General features: G+C 43.0%; 1 protein-coding gene across 2 annotated transcripts; it reads right to left on the bottom strand.

Annotated features, from left to right (window-relative positions):
• Positions 1-3,824: 3,824 nt before the first annotated feature.
• LOC102523076 (UDP-glucuronosyltransferase 3A1) lies at positions 3,825-21,356 on the bottom strand. Of its 2 annotated transcripts, XM_014559674.2 has the most exons (8): positions 20,977-21,356; positions 19,650-19,687; positions 18,762-18,863; positions 12,725-12,839; positions 9,541-10,072; positions 7,236-7,467; positions 5,632-5,851; positions 3,825-5,249 (listed from the first exon to the last, which is right to left on the bottom strand). In XM_014559674.2, exons 1-8 carry the CDS (start codon positions 21,339-21,341, stop codon positions 4,973-4,975), a joined length of 1,881 nt encoding a protein of 626 aa, XP_014415160.2. In that variant the 5' UTR covers positions 21,342-21,356; the 3' UTR covers positions 3,825-4,972. The 2 variants fall into 2 exon arrangements, with proteins under 2 accessions (XP_014415160.2, XP_006185190.2); XM_006185128.3 differs by lacking the exon at positions 19,650-19,687 and having other exon boundaries at positions 20,977-21,220.
• Between the last annotated feature and the right edge of the window lie 902 nt (positions 21,357-22,258).

The following is a 22,258-nucleotide window of genomic DNA, read 5'->3' on the forward strand; positions in this document are numbered from 1 at the left end:
TTCCCCAGGTAACTGCTTAAAATCTCTGCTGGTGTCTCAAGCTCAAGATCTCAGAAGCTGATTCCCAGAGGAAAATGACCTGCATTTACTGTTCAGAGAGTTTCTTTGGAAAGTAACTTATTCATGAAAGGTGCTAGTGGACTGTGTTAAGCACCTCTAGAATCCGGGTCTTTCCCTGGAGGACTGAACTTCTTCTAAAGCTGAGACTATAATTCTGAATGAGAATCATAGAATAGAACTGGTGGGCACCAAGAAGTTCTACCTTTATAAATATATGAAATTTTTCTTTAGGAAGTTTTTAAGACTCTCCCAATATTATTTCATTTTTTTTTTCCTTCTTGTAAATCTCTCCATGTTTGGGCTATACACTTTGAGGTTATGTGATTACATGCATATTCATTGACAGTTATCATCTTTCTGGATATGTCTTCTCAGTGAAAAAATTAATCTGCATGATGAAGGTACCATTTAACATTTATGCAATCACATTACCTTATCTACAAATTTTATTCATATACTACCAATTGTCCCGATGATATCCTATGCTGTAATATTAGTTTCTGGTTCAGGAACCAATCCAGGATCACACGTTGCATTTAGTTGTCTTGTCTGTTACATCTCCTTTAGTACAGATTGATTTCTCAGCCTTTCTTTGTCTTTCATGTCATTGACATTAAAGAGTACAAACCATTTATTTTGTAAAATGGCCCTCAATTTGGGTTTGTCTGATGTTTTCTTATTATACTTTGGGTTACAAGGTTTTGGCAGAAATACTACAAAAGTAGTGTTGATTCTATCTCAGGAATCACAATAGGAAGCACATGATGACAGATTGTCCTATTATTCATTACAATAATTTTGATCACTTGTTTAAGGTGGTGTCCACCAAAACTTCCAACTTTAAAATTATTATTTTTACCCTAAATTAGGAAAGAAGTTGTAGGGAGACATTTTGAAACTGTGTAAACACTCTGTTCTTCAGCAAACTTCACTCACTCATTTTATCATCTTTTCTACTTCTTGCCTAAATAAATTTTTACTGTATTGGCAAATTAATGATTGTTAACTCCATTCTCTTTCTTCATTTACTGTATGGCATATAAAAAGTTTGTTACAAAAAGTTTTGCCTTCTACCCTATCTATTTAATTATCTATCTGTCTATAGCTATTTATTTATTATCAGTATTAATTCCTGGGTCTATATCTATTCAATGGAATATACTCTTACCATCATTATTTATTTTAGAGCTTTTTCTTTCTTTCTTGCACATGATTTCCAGACTCATCTTGTACTTTCCTTGTCTCTGTCTTAAAATCATCCAGTTCTCAAGCAAACTTTTCAGTAGGGAATGGTATTTAGAAATCTGCATATGGTTGCTCAGAATGCTCACTGCTAATGAAGCACGACTGTTTATATCCCTTTCCAATGGACAGAGTTATGAAATACATAGATATAGATTTGAATATAAATACCATATTATATCCTCTCTATATAGCTATATTTATATTTAGTTTATAAAGATTATAAATTCACACTGATGCCTTCAATTTTAATGCCAACCACAGCAATGAGTCTAATCTTCCCATTTCCGTATTTGGAAGTCCCCTTTTCAAAGTTAAGAAATCTGACTCTCAGCCTCTGTGGTATAGTCACAGATTTGCTCAGTTGTACTGTGCTCTGAAAGAAGGTTCTGATGTAGTAATCCACCAACTGTGAAAAACAAAACTACTCAATAGAGTACAAAATTTTTTGCAGCTTTTTTTTTCTTCATCCCCACAACACAAATATCCAAAGGACTGTGTTCAGAAGGCAATTGTGAGATCAGATTTGTGGTCACCAAAAGTGGGGCTGCAGGAAGGAGGAGTTGGATGAAGGTAGTCAAAAGGCACAAGCTTCCAGTTATAAGCTAACTCAGTACTAAGGATGTAAAGTGCAACATGATAAATATAGTTAACACTGCTATATGTTATATATGAAAGTTAAGAGAGCAAATCCTAAGAGTTCCCATCACAGGAGAAAATCTTGTTTTCTATTTCTTTAGTTTTGTATATGAGGTGATGTGTGGTAGTCATCGTTTCATGATGGAAGAAGGTCAGACCAGTATGCTGTACAGCTTAAATGTACACAGCGCTGTATGCCAATTATATTTCAGTAAAACTGGAAGGAAAAAAGAAAAGAAACTGAGGCACGAAACGCTTAAGTAGTGTGGTAGAGTCAGGACTAGAATTTAAGAATCAGACTCTTAGGAGATCTCATTGGGCAAAGGTTATGCACACGTATGTCAGAATCCTCTGCGGGTATTTTGTAAGTCTCTTTCAGTTCCTCTAAACATTTATAAATGGAATCACACTATACATAGTGTCACACAACTTTTGTTTCCCCCACTCGGCTATAACTTGGACATCTTTCCATGTTGATACCTATGGTTCCGTCTCATTATTAGTTCCTTATCCTTTACTGTCGCCCACGTGAGGTCTGATCACCCCGGCCTGCCTCTCAGCAAGAATCCTGCGGGCAAATTTAGCTAGAATCTCTCCTTTACTGCTGATGTCTCTTCACAGTAATTTTCCATTCACTGACCCCTACTCACCCCCTTGGCTAAAATCCCCACTTTTCTTTGTTTTGTTAGAGTTGAGTCCAATCTCTCTCCCCCACTGCAGGGCAATGATGTACTGATCCCTACACCCATCAAGATAATCCCCACCCCACCCCCACGAATGAGGCCTTCCTCACCACCTTTGTCAGAATCATTAAGTAATTTTTTTAACACTCCCTCATTCTGCTTATTGGCTATGAATCCCCAGCTGCCCCTGCTGCACTCGGATTCCAGTTTCTCTTCCCTGTTGTAATAATCTTGGATAAAGTCTACCTTGACAGGGTTAACAAGTGTCAGCATAATTTCTCTTTGTTCACTGGAAATGGGCAAGGGGAGGGTCACTGAATATGGACCGACAGTGGTAAGCAGAGATAAATCCCAGAGGCCCTGTATTCTGAGCAGTGGGAGCCAACAGAGGGTTTCAAGTAGGGAGTTGTGAGATCAGGTTTCCAGGTCCCCAAGACCTTGGTGGCGGGCCTGTGGAGGATGCTTGGAGGGAACAAACTAGAGGCATCGTTGTCCACAGCTCACTGGCTGCAGCTGATCAGATTTCAGGAGTGAGGGTGGGCCTAAGGAAGCACCTGCCACCGAGTTGGCCCCAATGACTTACCAGTTGTTAAGGGAGAGCTTCCTGCTGGGTGGGGGAGGGAGTTAGCAGTCAGGGAGCCCTGTGTTGGTCACTGGGACATCAAATGGTAGCTTTTGATTCCAAACACAACACAAGGGAGCTTCACACCTGCCTTTCGAGGGACTGTTGCCACAGACCATTTCAAGTGCTTTCACTAGAATTGTACAAATAAAACCTTACATCACACACACACGCATTTCTGCATGTGACACGCCCCTGGCTATGTGTGACATCCTTGCAGATTCAGAACTCATAGTGTAGGTAGACACCAGGCACTCAGTTATGCAGACTTCTAAAGAAAATCTTTTGCTAGAATTAGCAAGTGGACCCTCCCTATTTCTGCAGGAAGTATTTCTAGCAGCTGTGCCAATTTTCTTTTTAATCATCCCACGATCTGTTTAACGAACCTAGAGCAATCAAAAACTATGGTCCTCTCGGAGCCACTTTATACGTCTAACATTTCCTCTCTATATTTTTAACCATCAGATACCATGTACTTCAAAATTTTAGGGAGGAATTTAATTCCACCTGAGAAAGAAGAAGCAACTATGAGAATATAATCATTTGAAGATGAAACATTTCAATGAAAGCCATATACAAAAGAGACAGTTTTGTGTTTGAATTTAGGAAGAAAGAACAAAAGTTTAAAAAAATAATAATAAAATTGTAAATATACACATACATGGAGGGAGAGAGAAAAGAGAAACCTGTAAACATAAAAGAGCCACTAAACCAGCACTCCTTGCTGCAACCAGGTTTTGCTGAAGAAAGAAACACCAAACAGACAGTTCAAAACCCTAGAGTTTAAGCTGCACTTTTTCTTGTTTCTGTTACTGTGAATCGAATGTAATCCCTAAGGGGTTGCCATGTAGGGGTGTTCTCTACTACGTGGGTGTGACAGATGGAATGTTTAGTAAATCAAGAGTTCATGGCAGGGCCATAGCCACCGGACCTGAGGCCCCCAAGCCTTCCTTGCACACAGGTTCCATTCCTCCACTTAGGTCTCCGTGACCACACTCATTCAAGCGGGAATCTTGAGGAGGGAAGTGTGAAAAGTGGGACACAAACGCCGTCAGCAGTGGACCAAAGGCAGGCTCCTGCCTGACCAGCAAAGGGGGTGCTCTGTGCAGGAGGGGACTCGGGGCACAGACCAACGATGGGGGCCTGGGAGGGGCTGTCCCTGCCGACCTGCAGGACAGGAGCTGGGCATCCTGAGCTGTGAGGTAGGATGAAAAGGAGATGCAAGAGGAAGGCCCACGTGGAAGAACTGACCAAATAATTACGTGAGTTTCGTGAAAAGTGAAAGAAGGAGAAACTGGGAAAGAGGCTGAGAAGCCTTCCGGACAGGGAGGAGGAGCCAGCAGAGCGCTGCGCGCAGGGACCGCGAGGGAGGAGGAGGAGTTACTGTTTAATGTGCGCAGAGTTTTAGTTTCAAAAAATGAGAAAAGCTCCGGACGTAGTTGGGAGTGATAGTTGCACAACAGTGTGAAAGCACTTAATGCCACTGAACCGTCACTTAATGGTTAAAAAGGAAAATTTTATGGGATGTATATTTAACTACAATTTTTTCAAAAGCAGTACGGGTTCACCCTAAGGATTTCTAAACAGAGGCAGAAAAGAGTGGAGAGCAGTCGGTATGCCATCTGTAAGTAGAGGCGAGGGGAGGACACCAGGGGTGGACAGTGCTGAGGGAGGCCTTCAGAGAGCCAGGGGCTCCCCAACAATGCCCCCAAGACTGCATTTGGCATCAGGCCTTCTTCAGCTTCCTGGACCCGCACAGCCACCTGGCCACCAGGCCTAGCAGCTTCCCACAGAGCCACGCGGTGCCCAGGGTGGCCACCAGCAGGAACAAGAGGACGTCGAGCAGGTACTGCTCATACCACGGCTGCTGGAGGGCATGGGGCTTGAGGTGCGCCGCGCCCCCTGTCTGGAGGATGTGGTCGATCCAGCCCACCAGCCGCTGGGCGGGGGTCAGGGGGTGGGAACGCCTGATGATGCTGGCAGCCACCACAGCAGATTTGTACCTGTTGGCGGAGACACAGGTCAGGTGTTTACTCAAGTGGTCTCAGAAGTCTTAGAGAACTTGTATCTCTCTCTCTCTCTCTCATACACACACACACACACACACACACTTTTCACCATATGCACAAAAGACTGCCTTTCAAGCGCCAAGAGCTGTTGTCTGGGCCTTGTCACTGTTCAGCTGGGTCCCCTTGACAAGTTCGTACTGATACCTGCATGCAAAAATCCATGCTTAGTGCTAAAACTGCTAACATATAAAAGTGCACACGTATTATTCTGTGTCCTGGAAGTTTCAGCTTTTACTGCAAAAAGACCCACGTGGTGCCCATTGTGGTTTATGTCTTCATTCAGTGTAAGTAACCACAAGCCCAGAGAACAGCATACCTCTTGTCTTCCATGACTTGCTTCATCTTTAGAGCTAGTGTCTCAGCCTTCAACTGCTTTAACCGGATAGAGACTCCAAAATTTCTGGCTTCAACTCGGAGCATATTTTCATACTGGTCTCCAAGGATAGGAATCCCCACCATGGGCACACCATGTTGGATGGCCTCCATGACACTATTCATCCCACCATGGGTGACAAAAAGTCGGATGTGAGGGTGACCTGTTGCAAATAAGAAAAAGAGCAGAATATTTCAGGATGAAGTTTCAGGACACCAGGATAAGCAGAAAAGGCAAAAGAAAATACCAAGGAAAGTTTAAGGGATGCTAGAGCCACTGTAAAAGATGATTTTGCTTGCTACACAGCCAAGGATTCCAAGACTTCCCCCTGTATAGAGAATCCTTGCCTCAGCCAAAACCCAGAGGAGGCTCAGAACCCAGGGAGTTTTGTTGAGAATAGTTCTAAGCAAGGCATATACCCACCCATCCATCCTTCTATCTCCCCAATGCCTCTCTTTGCTTCTCTCATCTGTTTTCTCTTTGTGTTCCCCTATGTCTGTCTCTCTCTGAGCAAACTTTTCTCACCCAACAATTAAAAGCCATCTTCTCTGAATTCCTGATACATTCATTGACATCAAAACTCATGTAGCACTCATAAAACTTACACTGTATGTATTGTCTCTTTAAATATATGAGAAACCCCTTGAAAGCAAAGACTGGATTCTACACCTCAGTATTGCAAGTCCAGCCTCTCCATCCCATCCTTATTTAGAGCTAAGTAAAATGATTGTTGATGGTGAAGAGTTCAGCTTGTGTCAGTCAACTGGGTTATGCATCACAGCCTCCTCGTTTCTTCTTTGAAATGAGAATCATATTCCACAGCCCAGACTTAAAGAAATACATTTGTAGAAGTGGAAACAGGAATCTGGTTTTTTTTTTAATTCTACAGATTATTTTGTCATAGTCTTGGTTACCAGCCTCTGATCCAGTCAGTGGCTATGGCAGTGAGGGGTAACTAAGAAGCAGCTCTGGGCAAAGATAATCTGTTGAGGGGAGGAAGTCCTCTGGTATCAGAGACTCAGTCTGCCAAATAACTGGCTATGAGGTTGCTCAGCTTGACATTCAGGTATATTAGCATCAATGTCATGAATGTATGAGTTGCTCACACCTTAATAGTTAAGGAAGATGTACTGAAATGTGAGTGTGTCTGTGTGTGAGTGTGTACGGGAACATGGATGAACAGGTGCTCATGAAGCCACCAAATAGAGTGGCAATGTGCCCCCTGGTATGTGTTCTCAGAAATCACAGGTTGTTTAGGATTACTTTTGGGTGACCTCACCCAAGACCAAAGGCAGTAGGTCAATGTGACTTTGATGGCTGTAGATATCAGGCCTCAGATAGAAAAGAATGAAGGGGAGATTGCGGTTGTGGCATGTGGTCTCATAGGAAGTATATTCTGATTCCCTAAGAGCTCCAACTGGCTGCCCAACTCCAGCCCTCTAAAGAATTACCTTGTGCTGATGAAGTGATCCAGCTAGAGATCAGAGACTTAATGAGCCCAAAGACTTGTAAATGAGAAGAAAGAAGCAATTCTGGGCAGTCCTTACCCAGGAGGTCATTCTGAGGAAGCCAGTCCACGAGTTTCACATTTGCTGCCAATTTGATGTCTTTGGGCCAATGGGAAGCTTTATACTTCCATATCACCCCTTGAGGGAGACTAGCAAAGGCAGCATTCATCTCCTTGGGGACTTCCTGGGACTGAATGACACTCACCATGGAGCCCAGGGTCACAAGGACAAAACCAGAGTCTCCAAACTTGGCGATGAAATTCTCAAATTCCTGGAGAGAGGTAAGAAAGGAAAGGAGCGTGGTGTTTTTCAGGAATGCTTAGACAGCCATGAAATGAAAGCCAGCTGTTTACTGAATACACTCCCCTGTCCTTCCTAGAGCTCACTGTCCTGAAACTGTGTTCACAGCCTCTGAGACAGCCAGCTCTCCCTGTGCTGTGCTCATGCCCATTGTGTTGCTGGAAATAGCTTTCATTTTTGAAATCCTGACCTAGAGCCAGGACCATCCTAGACCCTCTCGTCATTTAGGTCCATGGAGACGTGGCCACTCGGGTGTCTTCCAAAGTCAGACCAGAAGCAGTAGGGAAAGGAAGAACACGAGTAGACAGGCAGGGTCTAGCAGAGGGAGGTGGCACATCTGGAGGCCAGAGTGGAGAAGCTGGGAGAAGCCTCTGGCATCAGAAGTGGAGGCAGAATGGGAAGGTAAGCAGCCACCGCACCCAATGCAGCAAGCAGCGTGCTTCCTCCCACATCTCACAATATTCTTAGTCACTGATCTGCGCAGTTCATCTCCTACCTCAGTGATTCAGTCACATGACTGCACAGCATATTCACGTGGGAAGATGTTTGTAAAAGCAGAAATGCCCAGTCCCAGTCCCAGACCTGGACAGCTTATTTTTTCAAGTCCCCCAGGCAGTTCTGAAGGACAGTTGTGACCTAATGTTGTGATCTTGGCTTTAACACATTTTGTCAGTTCTTCCAAATATTTCTCTGGATCCTGACTCTCTCTGGACTTCTGTGGCTCCCTGAACCCCAGCTCCTAGACCTTTACCCTATGGGGTTGATTCCATCTCCCATAACACTGCCTGATTTACCATCTTAAAGGACCAGTTTGACAACAGCGTTGTCATCCTGTTATAATTTAAAAGCAATGTAAAACCATTACATAAAAATTGGAAAACGCAGAGGAGAAAATGTTTTGAATAAAGCCTCTGTTATCTCACAACCATTATAATCCTTACTCCCAATATGCCCTTGCTTAACAACTCCCTCCCCCTGCCCTATGGCCAAGGCTGGCCTGCCCTCCTGTCAGGTGAAGCTTCCACCAGCCTGGCTGTGTTTGTACGACGGCATCTTCCACTCCCTCATCCAGCCAGCATCACCCAGGGAACCCAGAAACATCTCACGTCTATTTTCACACTTTGGGGCCCCTGTTATCTCCATCCAGAACATATTCCCTCCCAGCTCCATTCAAAAAAATCCTGCCATCAACTCAGAGTCCATCTAGCCCGTGGATCGTTCCCCAGCTCTTCCTGCTCACTCAGTGCAAGGTCAGTAGCTCAGGCCAAATCAGGGCTCTTTGCGGCTCTGAAATAAATGGTAGTGGGAGAGCCACGTGTACCACCTGAGCCTCTGTCCCCGCATTTATAAAAGTGCAGGTCATCATACTTCCCTCTGGGTGGCAAGAGAGTAAAAAAGATAAATTCCACAAAATTGCAAGCCTGTGACGATAGGTAAGAGGCAGGGAATTCATCTTAGCTTTCCTCCCATTTAGAAAACTTCTGCAGCAGTGGTTCTGAGTCTTATGCATTCAAACGGATTGGACAGTTTTGCAATTTACAATGCCCAGGCCTGACCCCAGATCAGTCAAATCAGGAGGCCAGGTGGAGTTAAGGACCAGGGCTCTACAGTCTGGGGATGCTGGAGACAATGCCTGCATTCTCACTATGGGTCCCGCACAGTTCCGCCTTGATCACACCCTGTCTCACAGTGTTGTGTGTTTCTCCATCAGTAACTCATCCCCTTAACAATTCTTGCATGATATGATCATGCACAATGAAAATGTAAACATCAACTTACCAAAAGGCTTATCCAACCAGGGCCAGGACTGCAGTGAGGCAAGAGAGGGCCCCGGGTATAGTATTTAAGGAGGTCAATCTCAGAGTTGTCTAAGTCTTAACTCTGCGCTCGCATGACAGTGAAAGTCAGTACTTCCTGTAAAAGTGTGGCCTGGTGTCTCACTTACCTCACCTTGTACCCAGGATCCCAGTGGCGGGGGCAGCCGCCAGCTCTGCCCCGAGGACCTCTGCGTGAAATCCATATCAGGGGCTCAAGCTTGACTTACCTGTGGCACTGGTTTAATAGGTTTGGCCAATAAGCCTCCAACATACACGGTGTTGGGAAGCAGGGGCCGAGCAAATTCAAAGGCAAAGTCGGAGTTAACAAACCACAGCTCTGCTTTCTTTAGGAGATGAGACAAAACTGGCCTTGAGCCTTCCGGGAAATGCTCCTTGATGGTCTTGTCAAAGGCAGAGTGGATTCGCCGTTGCCTCATGCAGAAATTAAAGAACATCAGGAAATTCTTTACTCGGCCCCAGAAGTCCATGCGGTCAGTTAACAAGGAATGGAATACGGGAACATAAGACAGGGGGCTTGGTGGCCCAAAGTCCACAGTGCCAAATGAGGTAGGGAGAAAGGACACAAATGGCCTCCCAAGCTTCTCAGCAACCAGGAAAGGACAGTAGTCAAAAGTTTCAACTACCACCAAGTCGAAGTTCTCATTCTTTAAAGAATTCATGATATCATGTCTCCTGAGCAAATGACTGCACTGAAGCCCTAGTTGTTCCAAAATATTGAAATAGTGCTCAAATGTGCTTCTGTAAGAAGAAATAATAATAAATGATAAATATTCATTGGAGGTGTTAATACCACAATACATAAAAGAATCTTGGGCTACAAAGGAAATATCCTAGGAAAGACAGACCACACCTAGCAGTACCCATCTTAGTTGACCACTGTTCATAGATCAGTACCCTCTCTCCGGTCACTCTGGGCAGATGTTCTGCTCTCGAGAAGGTCCCCTTCCTTCTCTCTCCCTTTCCTCGCTTATCCAAATCCCCAGCACTGTCTGTGCCAGCTCTTAGAAAATATATGTTTGAACTCTCAATTCCTGAAATTCGCGGGCACAGATGAATTATGCCAACTGAAAACTAATTCCCATCAGTGGGACTCTGGGCCCATGGCAGACCTCAGAGATCTCTTTCTACTTGATAAATTCTGTGATGTTCTCTTTAAACTTCATTTACATACTGAACTGTTCTTTATGAATGGTTTTCTTGTTCACTTAGCAAAACTGTGGAAGTCACTTGGTGGCACCATCCCATACATATTGACAATATAAGCTATTTTTTAAAAAATTACTATGTAATCATGTATGGCAGATTTCCTCACCCAAGGGAATCTTTGGTCATATTAGAACTCAAAATCTCAGCTAAAAGTGGGAATTTCAGGTTTCTATGCCCACAGATTAAGCAAAGAAAAAAATCCTGATTTTGAAACACGTTAGTCTTTCCACTTCAATGCAGGCTGAGGCATCCAGAGAAGATAATGGCAAAGCTTACTGACATGTAATGAAGACATTGCCTGTGGGATTATTCTAGGAACCTGTCTTCCTGCAATGCTTTCCCATCACTGCCTGGATAGAATATGGCTCTGTTTCCTGTTTGTACAACATATGGGGAAATAGATGAGGACAGCCATCTGCACTTTAAGGTACCAGAGCTAACAAATGCAAGGACTCAAGACATCAGAGGCCTCCTGGCTACCTGAAGGACCAAGAGAACCAGTATTCTGGCATAGCTATAACTATGCACCACTGCACTGTTGCACCTCAGACAGAGAAGGTCCAGAGACTGAGACATCATTAGCAATATGCAGGTCTCTATCTAATTCTTAGGGTTAACTTCAAGTCATACAATGGGAGTGACCAGCTCAAATCATCTTCTACAGTGTATTTTTAAGGATTTCACATAACAAAGGAGTGGTTACCAAAATTTTGGGATAATTTCAGTAATGCTATAAAAATCCTAGAATATAGCTCATTAATCATAGTTAAAATTTAGCTAATAAATAGAAAAAATTTCAAGAATGCATGGTTACCTATATCTGTCCTCAAAAATATTAAATTAGGGGGGAGTAGACAAATCATATAGTATATAACTAACATCATGAGACAATATAGATTAAGTGTCAGGCGTAGGTTAGATCAGACCTATACCAGAGGGACTGTGGTCTTCCAGTTTGAGTGAGGAATGGAGGCTTTCTGGAAATAGTCAGATTTCAGCAGTTACCTTGATTAGCAAGTAGATTTTCAAGAAAAAAAAGAGGGAATGAGTCTTCTGTCATTACCCAAGGTAGACATGGATCTCTTCTGCCTTTCCACTTTTGTGTCTAAGATTAAGGAGTTATGTGTTCCTTTCCACTCCAGATGAAACAAAAAGAGAGCCAGCTAGAGACTGGCACTTGCCAAATGTCTCTATAAGGAATGAATCACGCTGGCCCTTGCCATCTACCTCTATAGGGATTGGATCATGAACTGCTGCACACACCCTGAAAGGCATTCAGGGTGGAGATCAGGAATGAGGTGCTCTGTGCTCTGGGAAAACTGGCAGACCAGGCCTTCAGATTGTTAGATATTTTCCAGAGGAGATTTTAGGAGTCAAAATTCTTGCATCATCTCATAGCTAGAAAAACACTAAAATCATCAACGGAGCCCTCTGTTCCTCACGACTAGCAGCAACCTCCTGCAAAAAAACGTGTCCTTGATTGCATGTACCCCCCTTCACCAAAATCACTCATATACTGACCTTCCCCCTACCTCTTTGGAGCAGTTCCTCAGAGCTGTCTGAAATGCTGTCTCCCAGGCTACAGTCCTCATTTTGCCCCAAATAAAACTTGACTCACAACTCTCACAGTGTGCATGTTTCTTTTTTTTTTTAGTCGACAGGAATCAGCTTCATGTCTTATTTTGCACAAGGTTGATTGCTTTTTAAAAGGGCTTTACATGGCCAGATGTTCAACTTCTACAAAACCATTGTTTAAAAGTCTCCCCTAGATACATGTGAGGATAAAGGAAGAAAAATAAGTGGAAAAGATATCTTTAATTTAGCTACCAACAATGAGAGGTTAAGGTGCCTATGCTTCTGTGTTGTGAGAATATAGACAAAAATTTTAAGTGAAGTGTTGCGAAGAAGTCCCAAAAGAAGCTACCCCCAACTTGCTACACAAGTACCTTTGTGTTTACAATGGAAGAGAGAAAGCACAGAGCAAGAAAAATCTCCAGTGGCTGGAATGGATGATTTGGTGTGAAACACTTGTTTACCCAATATTCACCCATCATCCAGCCCCACCTCCCTCCTTCTCTCCATTCATCCAACCATCCCTTTGTCAAATCCTCAGTACAAGCATCCACCCATTCACTTATATTACCAACATTTTGACTCCTTAGTTCAAACAATTTAAAACATTACCTGCCTCCCAAAGTTTCTTCCATAAAGAAATCAAAGGACTTCTTAAATTCCTTGTTAAAATCTTCAGGTAGAAGCCAGTTAATGACATTGTATGATTTCTCACCCTCTTTAAAACCTAAGAAAACACCAATGGGTTAAGTAAGATAAATATGTCACACAACATGGATTAACAGCGTGATAATACCAACATTTGATTATGGCCATAATTTTGTATTTATTTGAATCTTTGTCTTTTGAACTATTTTTGTTCCATCTGGTTGCTTTCTCATTCAATCCCGTATACTGAAAGTGTTTATTGAGAACCTTCCAATAATTCAGGAATGCTTTTCTATTTAAAGCTATGGAAACTTTCATTTAAAGCTTTCATTGAATGTATAGCTATTTGTCTCATTTTACTGCTGAGAAAACAAAGTTAATTAGTTTAAGACAATTTGTCAAGGTTGATTCCAGAGCCTCTGCTCGTTCTGTTTTAGAAAAATTCAACTTCATTATTTAAAGTGATACATCCAAATAGTTTTGTGATTCAGTGAAAAATACTGAATGGCTTAATTAAAATAGTATTCTTCTGCACTGCTACTCACCAGCTTGACTTCTTCCCAATGACCCATGTGTAATAAAAAGTCTGAGTCTATTTTTGATGTTTGACTGCTGGCAGGCTTCAAGCCCTACCTCCCTTTCCCTCTTCTGAGTCTAATTTGGGCAAAGTGATAAGAAAGTCCACATGCTCCCTCCTCTGGCCCTAAGTGGAAGTTTCAAACCATGCAGGTTAAGACAATAGGGAGAACCCTAACTATACCCCAACCCCTTACCCACAGTAAAAACTAAAGCTAGTTATCCCTCCCTACTCTACACAGCTATTTTTTAGGTGCTTGGGAACCTGCCTTGTTCTTCCCAAAATAAGGCCATGTTATTTGAATAATAAACCTTTCATACTCTTAATACGTGTGTGCCTACATCAGTCATGACATTCACTCAGCTCTGTGTAGGGATTGGGAACAGATTAATGGTGGGCCTACACAGCGCAGCTCCCATACCCAATCTTAGTGAAATAACCGACTCTATTCAAGGATCTACTGGGAAATACTTGGCAGTCATTGATTTGGCTAACCCTAACCCTACCCTAACCCATGGTAACCACAAATCAAAAACTTATGATACATATAGAACAAAAAGTAGAGAGAAAGGAACACAAGCATACTACTAAAGAAATCATCAAACCACAGGGAAGACTAAAGAAGAAAAGAACAGAGAAGGACCACAAAAACAACCAAAAAACAAGTAACAGAATGGCAATAAATACCTATCAATAATCACTTTAAATGTCAATGGAATAATGCGCCAATCAAAAGACATAGGGTGGCTATTGGATTAAAGAAACAAGACCCATCTACAAGCTGCCCACAAGAGACGCACTTGAGAGCTAAGACACACACAGACTGCAAGTGAGGGGGTGGGAAAAGATATTTCATGCAAATGGACATGACAAGAAAGCTGAGTAGCACTACTCACACTACTCACACAGGACAAAATCGACTTTGTAACAAAGTCTATAACAAAAGACAAAGAAGGGCATTATATAATGATAAAAGGATCAACACAAGAATAGGATATAACCTTAATTAACATACATTAACCTAATATAGGAGCACCTAAATATATAAAGACAATATTGAGGAGGGAGATCAAGATGGGGGAGTAAGAGGATGTAGAGCTCACCTCCCTCCACAAACACATCAAAAATATACATATACATACATGTGGAACAATTCTCGTGAATAACTAACCAAACTAGTAGAAGGACTTCTATACAATCAAGGACATAAGAAGGAGACACACATCATCAGGTAGGACAGGAAGGAAAGCCCCACGTTCGGATCTGCGCCCCGGGAGGGAACTCAGAGGAAACAGGAGATTGCACAGGTGGACACTCACCCTCAGGAGCGAGCAAGTCAAGCCACAGACTGGGTGTCCTAGCCCTAATGTCCTATGCATAGGAGAAAAGTCCTCCCCTCTGCCCCGGCTGCTTGGAGAGCCTCTGGGACATACATAAAGGCTGGAGAAGCCTAGCCTCCACTTGTGAGGAGTGTGCGGGTGCTGGCTGGCCCCAGACAGGGTGGAGAGTGGTCTGCCCTAGCGGCCGCCACCGTGCTGCACTCTGAGTCTGAGCCGAGCACACACCCAGCCTCACTCACTCCACACCACAGCCTGGCACTGGATCTAGGGTGGCCAGGATCTGGGAAAAGACTCAGTCTAGGGATGCAGAGGTGACCCAGGACCCCAGGATGTGGCCCAGGTGGGAAGCAGTAGCCACTGTTGGTGCTTACTCAGATGGCACACCAGACGCAGCCCAGACTTCTGACGGCAGCGTGGCCACTTGAACTCCCACAGCCACCGTGCCAAGCTCTCCAGTCCCAGTCAAGCAATTGCTCTGGCCCCGCCCACTCCACGCCAGCAGCCTAGCACTAGATCTGAGGCAGCCACAGGAGGGGAACAGACAGGATCCTGGCTGCATCTAGGCGGAGCTGCAGACCCCCAAGCAGGCAGTGCATCAGATCTCTGTAAGCACCCAAGCCCCACTTGCTTCGATACTCCCCTTCTTTGGGGTAAAGGCCCCAGCATGAGAAGAAGGGAAAACACACGCTTACAGAGAACAGAGCCAGCATAAGCTGACCCTTAAGGTTTCCACACTAGCAACTTGAGAGTAAACCCCACTCCTGACAGGCAAGTAATGGCCACTGAGCAGAGAGGAAGTCCCATCTCACAACCTGTACAGCCTCCTCCAACACCAGCTCTTCCTCTACCAAGGTGATGACCGTCAGCACACCTGGAGGAAAGACATGACTGGCCTCCACATCAAATCCAGCCCTCCCATCAAAGGCACTGGCACATTTGGTACCTAGGGATGCTCCCACAAGAGATCAGCTCTTCAAGACCATGATTCATAGAGACAGAGAAAGTTAAGTAAAATGAAAAGGCAGACGAACTACTCTCAATTGAAAAGCAAGAGAAAACCCCTGAAAAAATAATGAAACAGGGATAAATAATCTGCCAGACAATGAATTCAAAATGTTGGTAATAAAAATGCTAACTGAATTAGGAAAGAAAATTGATCTAAGCAGATTATTTGAACAAGGAACTAGGGTTAAGGATATAATATAATATAATATAATATAATATAATATAATATAATACTCAATCAAAAATAGAGAATTCAATATCTGAGTTTTTTTTTTAAGCCCTCTAGAAGCAGTAAGTAGCAGACTAAATGACAAAGAAGAACATGTAAAGTGATCTGGAAGATAGAATAATGGAAATCATCCAATCAGAGCAGTAGACAGAAAGACAAATTGAAAAAAAAAAGCAACATATGTGATCTATGGGATAATATTAACCATGCCAATGTTTGCATTATAAGGGTTCTAGAAGAGAGAGAGAAGGGCATTGAAAATGCATTTGAAGAAACTATGGCTGAAAACTTTCCAAACCTAAAGAAGGAAAAGATATCCAGGTACAGGAAGCACAGAGGGTCCTAAACAAGATAAACCCAAACAGACCCACACCAAGATATATCATAATTGAAATGGCAAAAGTGAAAGATAAAGAGAAAATTCTAAAGGCAGTAAGAGCAAAAACAAGTCACATACAAAGGACTGCCCATAAGGCTATCAGCTGATTTCTCTGCAGAAACTTTGCAGGTCAGAAAGGAGTGGCATGATATATTCAAACTGCTGAAAAAAAAGCCTCTGCAACCTAGGACCCTCTCTGAAGCAAGATTATCATTTAGAACAGAAGGAGAGATAAACATCTTCTCAGGCAGGCAAAAACAAAAAGAATTCAGCAATACTAAACTTACCCTAAAACACTGAAGGGTGTTCTCTAATTGGTAAAAAAAATTACTTATAGGAAAGGGAAAATCCCATTAGGAAAGGCAAATATAGACTAAGGATTGAAGGTCAGCTGCCTTAGTGCACTGATGCCATTTCTTTATTAAAGGTGTTAATAAATAAATGAGATGGGGAAACATACTCAGATTAGGAGTTAATAAATGGCTCAAACATTTCAATACACTGAAATAAGCATCAGGTCAGAAATAATAACCTAACCATGTATTTCCCTGATTTGCTGGTGTCTAGCCTAGATCTACTACTCAAGTGAAGAAGGAATATAGTGTTTCAAAGCCTCGGGAATGCCCACAATTAGGGAATATTGAAAGAAACTCTAGGCACTTAAACCTGGAACCTAAGAATAAAATGGAAGGGATCCATAAGCTCCCTGAATTGTTTATAGATTTGGGCATACATTTATTGGCTAAAGGGGTAAAAGGTAGTTTCAGTAATTTCTCAACGTTCATGCCAAAATTATTTTTAACCTAAAAATTTAATTTAACTTAATTTAATTTAAAATTTTAATTAGATTAAACTATAACTCTTAAAATTAAATTTTAATACACTACAGTTACTTCATCAGATCTGCTGTCGAGGAAGATGCAAGAGGATATGAATATAAAATATGTTCAGTGAAGAAAACAGAACTTAATCTAGAAGGTGTTTGAAATGGTTTTAAGTAGGGACTCAAACAGATATTTGTACACCAATATTCATAGCAGCATTATTCACATATCCAAAAGATGGAAACAACAGAAATGTCCATCAACAGGTGAACAGACAAAATGTGATATATACATACAATGGAACGTTATTCAGCCTTAAAAAGTAATGCAGTTAGGACACATGTTACAACATGAATGAGCCTAAAAGACATTATTCCAGGTGAAATATGCAAGATACAAAAGAACAAATATTTTATGATTTCATCTATGTGATGTATCTAGAATAGTCAAATTATTAGAGAAGTAAAGTAAATTGTGTTTACCAGGGGTTGGGGCAATGGGTACTGGGCAGTTACTGTTTAATGGGTACAGAGTTCCAGTTTCAGATGATGAAAAAGTTCTGGAGGTGGATGGCAGAGATAGTTGCACAGCCATGTGAATGTACTTAAAGTCACTAGACTGTACACAAAAATGGTTACAATGTCGATTTCATGCATGTATATTTTGCCGCAATAAAAAAAACTTAAATTTCAATGGAAAAAAATTATTTTAACAATCTGAACAATTACAAAGCCTGAAGTCACCTTCAAAGTTTTGTAACTTCTCAGAATTTTGTTCCTCAAAGACGCTGCTTAATAATGGATTTTTTTAAAGTCAAAGCCTGAGCAATACTTCAAATTGAGCAATCCAGAGCTTAAAGTCCTAAATCCACTCAACGCTGTTATTAACCTGCCACGTGACTTTGAGTTAATCATTTGCGTTCTCAGAGCTGCCATTTCCTTCTCTGACAACAGAGAGGAGTTGATAAAATTTATGAGCTCATTTTTGCTAAATTCTTTAGATTTTAGGCACTTCCTACATCAGTATACATAAACTCATGGGCAGGCACTGATTTGTCAAGAAAACAGATTATCTCAATGATAGATTCTGATCTTAGCTGCACAAATAAGGGACTCCCTGAGAAAGCTTCTTTAAATTTCAGATATCATAAGAGGAGATGTCATTTATGCTATAGAAAAATAAAAGTGATCCTTACCTATTAGAAAGCTCATATATGAATAATACATCTGGTCAACAGATTTTCAAGCCAAATTATAAAGTAGTATTTATCAAAGCAGTCTGTGACAATGTGTTCAGGGTTGCTTGAGATGGAGTAGAAGTCCAGTAATGGAGGAGAAAATGGGACTACAGAGTGTGGAGTCCTGGTGGACAGAGCCCAGAAGTTTTCCTATACCTTACATAAACACACACACACAAACGCACATATGCACACACCCACCCTTTTCATTCTTTCAATCCACTTAGACTTTTGGGGAAGGGTGATTTTTTTTTCCTGTGTTATTAAATCTTTTTAAAAATGGAAGTATAGTCAATTTACAATATTGTTTTAGTTTTTTAAATAAACTACTTGAAAAGCCCTTCTATGCAAAAGGCATTGTTGTTCTTTGCCTGGAATACACAAAATTAAGAGTTCATGAGAAAGGATACCTGACAGCAATAAATTTCCTCTCTGGAGAAACATGGTGACATTATGACCGTGGTCTTGAAGAATCTGAGAGATCCGGTCCATCAGTAGGAAATGGCTTCCACCTAGGAACAATGAACAACTTCATTTTTATAATGATGAGTGAAGAAGTCCTAAGATTGATGCTGATAAATCCAGGAGGGGGCCAGGTAGGGAAACAGAAAGTTGGTGGGAAGTAGAGGAAATGAGTTTCATCAGTCAGTCTCTCCAGTTCATTTTGAGTGAGCCCTCGCCCACCCACCCAGAGCCTGCTGGTCTGCTGGCCTTGACATGTGGCAAACCGCCATCAAAGAAGTTTCCTTCTTGTGACTCTGGTCTCCCGTCAGTGTGAGAAGCTTTTTATTTTAAGGCCCTAAGGAATTCCTGATCCTAAGGTGCACACTGCCTTTTAGCCAGGGACTTATGGAGACACTGTGTCCTAAAGAAACAACTGCACTGGTGGAAATTTGGGCACAGTCCTATGCATGTGAGTGTGAAGGGTTCCTAATGGACAATCAACCAGAGCTATTTCTGGAATCCTTCTCTCTGGAAAGGCATGCTAGAGTAGGAGCCAGAAATATGGGTGCTTGAATGTGAGTCCAAGAAGCAGCCATTGAAGCAGAAGGATGTGGGGCCACCACTTAGAGCCAAAATGCTTGAGATTCAAATGTATTGGGCAGAAGTTTTTCAGTTAGGGCCTGAATTTTTCACATCTATTAAGGCATGCAAGATAACTTGCATGTGGGGCCAGTGGGGCAGACCTGCAGGAACCTAAATGCATGGGAGACTGGGACATCCCCCATCCTAGGACAATTCTGGGATCCTAAGAAAAGCTTCACCCTTGGGAGAGGTACGCGCTCCATCGTACTAACCTCTTAGAACTGCTCCAACACAGGGACTTGGCTTGAATCTAAGGGTCTCAGCAGCAGAGAGGCCAAATCAGGAAAGAAGATAATGGCAAATGACAAGAGTCTGGAGATTGAGGTTAGAGGGGTATAGAGCTAGAGAAACAGTGAGTAGCTAATTCTCAAATTTTTAATACATAGACTTGTATAATCTGCAGTAACAGGAAATAATAAAGTAGAAATCCTCTTGCCCGCATTTTAATCCTAAGACCTGGGGGTCAGGAAGAAGGGGTGACGGCGGGTGCACCCAATCGCGGAGGGTCTTGGTGAGCCCCAGCACATTCTGGGGCACAGGCGTGGCTTCCCGCACTTCACAAACCACACCAGCTCCCTCTCAGAGTCTGCGGAAGGAGAACAGTGTACTTTCAGGCCGTGAGGGAGTTCTTTTGCGTTATCACCACAAACAATCAAAAAGAAAAAAGATTTCGAATGGAGTTAAAGAGTGATTTTGAAACCCCCCACTGAAAGGTGGGTGACAGCGGAAGCTCGGGGAGAATGGTATTTGGGTAAGAAACCCTGAGTACATATTGGTATGTACCATTAGGGAGGTCTGCTGTGCTCTTGCAATAGGCGCCTCACTTCCCTGACCCTTAGTTTCCTGCTCAGAAAAACATACTGGGAACTGGATTAGATGATCAGTGGTTCCTTCCAGCTCTAAGATACCCAAGTCTCAGTGATCTAAAAGTGGTCTAAGAGAGCCCACGGTGGGTTAAAATAAAGTCTTAGGGAAGACTTTATTACCCTATGATTACCCCTGTATCTTGATACATTCCTCTGGATGAAAACACTCCACTCTCCTAATTGTCATTGAAAAATCTTCCCTGCTCCACCTTAGCTCCTATGCAGCCTCAGAAAATTACCAGTGCTGCCCCTAGGAGCACCTTTCCTTGGTCTCTAAGAGGCTGCAAACGCTAGCTAGCCACAATCGTGTGCGCTCCAGAAGTTGTGAGCCTCTGAATTTCCAGCCTGCGCCCTGGAGGAGGCGTCCAGAGGTCTCCAGCACTGGGCTGGATCTCAAACTTCTGGCCCCAGCTCCGCACTATGGAGAGCGTAAACTGAGCAGCAAGAGAGAGGAGAGGGTACTCCTGTTTTCTCCAAACTATCCCGTCTACCTCGGTGGCTGCAGGGCCCCTTTTCTGCCCACACTAAGGGCTCCCACCTTTTCATCCGCCGGCCGACCGGGGAAACAAATCCGCCCAGACTGGAAAAACACATGGACCAAGGGCTGTTTGGCTGAGCCCTGGCGCAGGTGCCTGGGACAGACCTGTCTCTGGATCTTTAGCCGCGCACTCACCCATCAGGGACAGAGTTAGGATTTTGGCGGTCTCTGAAAGCAGGAGCCCAGGCAGTAGGAATCCGACGAGAAGCAGCACCCGCTGTCCCCGCATCCTCGCTCCGTGTTGAAGCTGCGGAGCCGAGTCCCTGTGCTGAGTGTCCTGTGCTGAGAGTGTCCTGTGCTCCGCGCCCCGCGCCCCGCGTCCCGCGCACGCGGCGAAGGAAAATGTTGCGCCGGGAACAGAAGGCGCTCAGGCAGTGCAGGAAGGGCGCGGTCTGGAAACTTGGGGAAAGGTAAGAGCTGATCCTGCCCGTCTTCCCTTCTGTTTGTCCCTTCCTGCCCTCCTCCCTCAGGGCGGACACCATTGGATATTCTGTCCTCATCCTCCCTATTTGGGTAGCGGAAAGGAGGGGTCAGTGAGTTGATCCTTAACCCATTGCTGTCAACATAATCTTCGTCCTCCCTGCCTGGACAATACTCTGAATCAGGAATGGTAAGGACCTTGTGAAATCACGTGGCTGACAGCTCCACCTCCAAGTGACTTGAACCTATCTTTGTTTTATGGACGCTTCCCCGAATTTATGGCTCCCCCACCTCCTAACGGCTCTAATTATTTCATACTGCCATCCCCATGGCCCATTTCCCCAGGTGCCTGCTTAAAACTCTGCTAGTGTCCTCAACTCGAGACCTCCCTAAGCAAATCCCCAAGGGAACTTGACCTACCTTTCCTGGATTATAGTTCTGAACGCCTCGTAAGGAGGTAACTTATTCATGAAGAGGTGTTAAGAGTCTTAATTCTGAAGTCCAGGTGGTCACCTGGAGGACTGAACCTCTAATTCTGAATGAGCTTCACAAAATAGGTCTAGAAATCTTTCCAGAGTCTTCTCAGGCACAAGCTGGGGTCGTGTAATTCTGCCTCTGTTTTTTAAGATTTGACACCCAAAGCAAAGGCAACAAAAGCAAAAATAAACAAGTGGGAATACATCAAACTAAAAAGCTTCTGCACAGCAAAGGAAACATTTCATCAACAAAATGAAAAAGCAACCTACAGAATGGTAAAAAAAAAAAAAAATAGTTGCAAATCATCTATTAAGAGGTTAATATCCAAAATATACAAAGAACTCATACAACTCAATAACAAAATAATCGATTAAAAACATATCCTTGGACAAAGGATATGAATAGACGTTTATCCAAAAAAGGCATGAAGATGGCCAAAAGGTGCTCAACATCAATGATTGTCAGGGAAGTATAAACTAAAACGAAAATGAGATATTCACACCTTTTAGAATGGCCATTA

Source organism: Camelus ferus, chromosome 3 (assembly GCF_009834535.1).
Source record: "Camelus ferus isolate YT-003-E chromosome 3, BCGSAC_Cfer_1.0, whole genome shotgun sequence".
NCBI lineage: Eukaryota > Metazoa > Chordata > Mammalia > Artiodactyla > Camelidae > Camelus > Camelus ferus.